This window comes from Aptenodytes forsteri, unplaced genomic scaffold (genome assembly GCF_000699145.1).
Source record: "Aptenodytes forsteri isolate BGI_AS27 unplaced genomic scaffold, ASM69914v1 Scaffold142, whole genome shotgun sequence".
Taxonomy (NCBI): Eukaryota; Metazoa; Chordata; class Aves; order Sphenisciformes; family Spheniscidae; genus Aptenodytes; species Aptenodytes forsteri.
This window is the reverse complement of record NW_008794598.1, coordinates 3,149,176-3,151,809: the sequence shown is the minus strand read 5'-3', so window position 1 is coordinate 3,151,809 and position 2,634 is coordinate 3,149,176. Positions and strand designations below refer to the sequence as shown.

Below are 2,634 nucleotides of genomic sequence, written 5' to 3'. Positions count from 1 at the left end.
AAAAAAAAAAAAAAAAAAAAAAAGATGTTGGCATCAAAGCGTGTTCTCAGACTGGGGTTTCGGCCAGATCCAGTTAGGTTTCTCAGTGCAGGAGAGGGAAGAGCTGGGGTGTGGGTGGTTGGACCCTGTTGCCAGCACATCCTGAGAGCCCAGCCCACAGGCAGCAGCCAGGGCAGCACCTTTCAGTCCCTCGCCAGCACCCTGCTACATCTCCAGCTTGTTTGAGGTATATCACCTGCCCCATCCATTATCTTGTGCAGCCAAAAAACAGTGCAAAGAAAAAAAAAAAATATCCCCCCATCCCCTTGGTTTCCCCCCCGATGAGATGAGCCTGTTTGCAAGGAGAAGACAGCAGCAAGGAGCCCCCGGGACCCCCCAGCCCCTCCATGGGGGTGGTGGCTGGATCACTCGGGGCTTTGGTCCATTTAATGTCCTGGTCCTGGGGTGTCCCCCCGCCAACGCCCCACAGCCACCGCAGCTCCCTCCCTGCCTGCACCCGCGCTCCTCCCCGAGGGGCACGAGGCTGCAAAATAAATACGTGGGACGTGGCTCAGCAGCACCGGGGCAGGGAGGGCTCAGCCCCCTCCCCAACACGCGCTACCCCAGGGAGCCCTGCCGGGAGGTGCCCTCAGCTCAGCTTCATGCCGATGGCCATGGCGCGCCGGTAGACCTCGGTGACATTGTCACAGCCTGCCAGGGACAAGCTGCTCTCTCCCAGGGGACTCCGGCAATGGGTCACAGTCCAGCGGCGCAGCCTGCGCCCTTCCTCCACCTCCTCCTCCTCTTCCAGCCGGAGGAGGCTGTCAGCAGAGACACAGCCCCGCATGCCCCCACCGCGGTGGGGGACACGGATGGGCAGGTCGAGCTGGTCGAAGGACTCCGTGGAGAGGATGCTGTCCTCACTCACGGCGTTGGACGGGCGGGCGCGGGGCGCCTGGGGCAGGGGCACCTCACCAAAGGCCCCGAAGCCCTGCCCAGGGGGACTCTCTGGCTCGGTGCTGCTAGAGGAGTACTTGCCGTTGTGCTTGAGGATGCCTTTCCGGCGCATGGGGAGACCCTGGGGGCCCTGCTCCGGGGAGGGGTTGTCAGCAAACACGCTCCCATCGAGGTCCAAGCTCCCCGCGTCCAGGATATCCCCAGACTCACAGCACTCCAGGGATGAGTAATACCCCGACTCCCTCGTCGAGGGCTTTTTAAGTATTCCCTTCTTGGGCATGGCCGTGGGCACCGCTCCAACGCCTGTGCTGCAAGGCAGCATCCCGGAGGACAGGATCTGGGTGAGACCTGCAGCGGCTACCTCGCCATCCTCACCCCTCGCCTCTCCCATGGGCACCGTCGGCGGGGGGCCCGGGCCGGGCACCTTCTGCTCACAGGAGTTTCTCTTCTTCAGGATGCCCTTGGGCCGCTTGAGGATGGACTTGGAGGGGTTCTCCGGGGTCAGGGCCACCTCCTGCAGCACGTGGGAGACATCGTTCTCCTTCTTGGACTTCTTGAGGGAGCGCTGCCGCTCCAGGGCCACGCCAGGGATGTGCTGCTTCAAGAAGCATCGCACCTTGGAACCATTCTCCAGGAGGGGCCGGGAGGAGCGGCGAAGCCACTCTGCCACCGTGGCCAGGGGGGACTCGCTCTCCCGCAGCAGCTCTTGCTCCCCAACAGGCACTTTGTAGCCCCAGTTCACCCACCAGTGCGTGGCAATGTCCTCGATGGTGGCACGGCGCTCCGGATTCACCATCAGCATCCACCGGATCAGCCCGCAGGCATCTGGGGGAGAGGCAGGTCAGGCACCGAAGGGAACACGCAGAGGGGGAACGCACAGGGTGGCGGGGGTCTGCCTACCTGACAGCTTCGTGGGCTCCCGGTAGTCCCCGCTCGTGATCTGCTTGACCAGAGTCTTGTAGTCGTGGCCATCGAACGGCATCGTGCCGTGGACCAGGATGTAGAGGAGAACGCCCAGGGACCAGCTGTCCACCTGCCAGAGGGACAGATGAGCCTGGAGGGGGGCAGCAGGACCAGGCTGCCCTGGCCCCCACCCCGGCTAGGCAGGACCCCCCCACCAGAGCCTCAGCGACAGCTCCCAGGATGGCAGCAGCCACGGGGGAGGATGGAGCGTGGGGCAGGACCAGCTCCAGCCACCTGCATCCCACCACATCCACCCCACTGTGGCTGCCACACACCAACCATGCGGCGCTTGGTCTTAGGGGATCTGTTACCCCAAACCACACAGGCAGGGCTCTGCCCACAATGCTCCACTGGGAAAACACCCAGCGCTTTCCCAAGTCCAAGCGAAGAGGCAGCAAGACATTCCCACACACAGGGAGTGAGGCACAACCTACCTCCGGGCCCTTGTACGGCCTCCCATTGATGATTTCAGGGGATGCGTAGAGAGGGCTGCCACAGTAAGTCTGCAGAAGTTTGTCCTGCTGGTAAACATTGGACAGGCCAAAGTCTGCAATCTAGAGAGACAATTAAAGCTGTTATCAAGCAGCAAAGTTTCCCTTTGCAGGTGGAGCAGCATTGCCACCTGAAGCTCTCCAGCTGCGAGCTTGGCTGAAACCAGGGCTGCCCTTGGCACCCTGGTCCTGGGTGCCCTCAGTCTCCTCAGGGAGCAGCAGCAGCCTGGCTTTCTACCGCCGC

At 62.6% G+C, this 2,634-nt stretch overlaps 1 protein-coding gene across 1 annotated transcript in view; it reads right to left on the bottom strand.

The window, feature by feature from the left end:
* Positions 1-628: 628 nt before the first annotated feature.
* The window catches only part of NUAK2 (NUAK family kinase 2), a 6,779-nt gene continuing 4,773 nt past the window's right edge, over positions 629-2,634 (bottom strand). The window contains exons 5-8 of the mRNA XM_019470321.1: positions 2,334-2,453; positions 1,837-1,969; positions 1,312-1,761; positions 629-1,239 (exon numbers count right to left, since the gene is read on the bottom strand). Of these exons, the coding sequence (XP_019325866.1) occupies positions 629-1,239; positions 1,312-1,761; positions 1,837-1,969; positions 2,334-2,453 (1,314 nt within the window). The remainder of the gene's footprint in view (positions 1,240-1,311; positions 1,762-1,836; positions 1,970-2,333; positions 2,454-2,634) is intronic.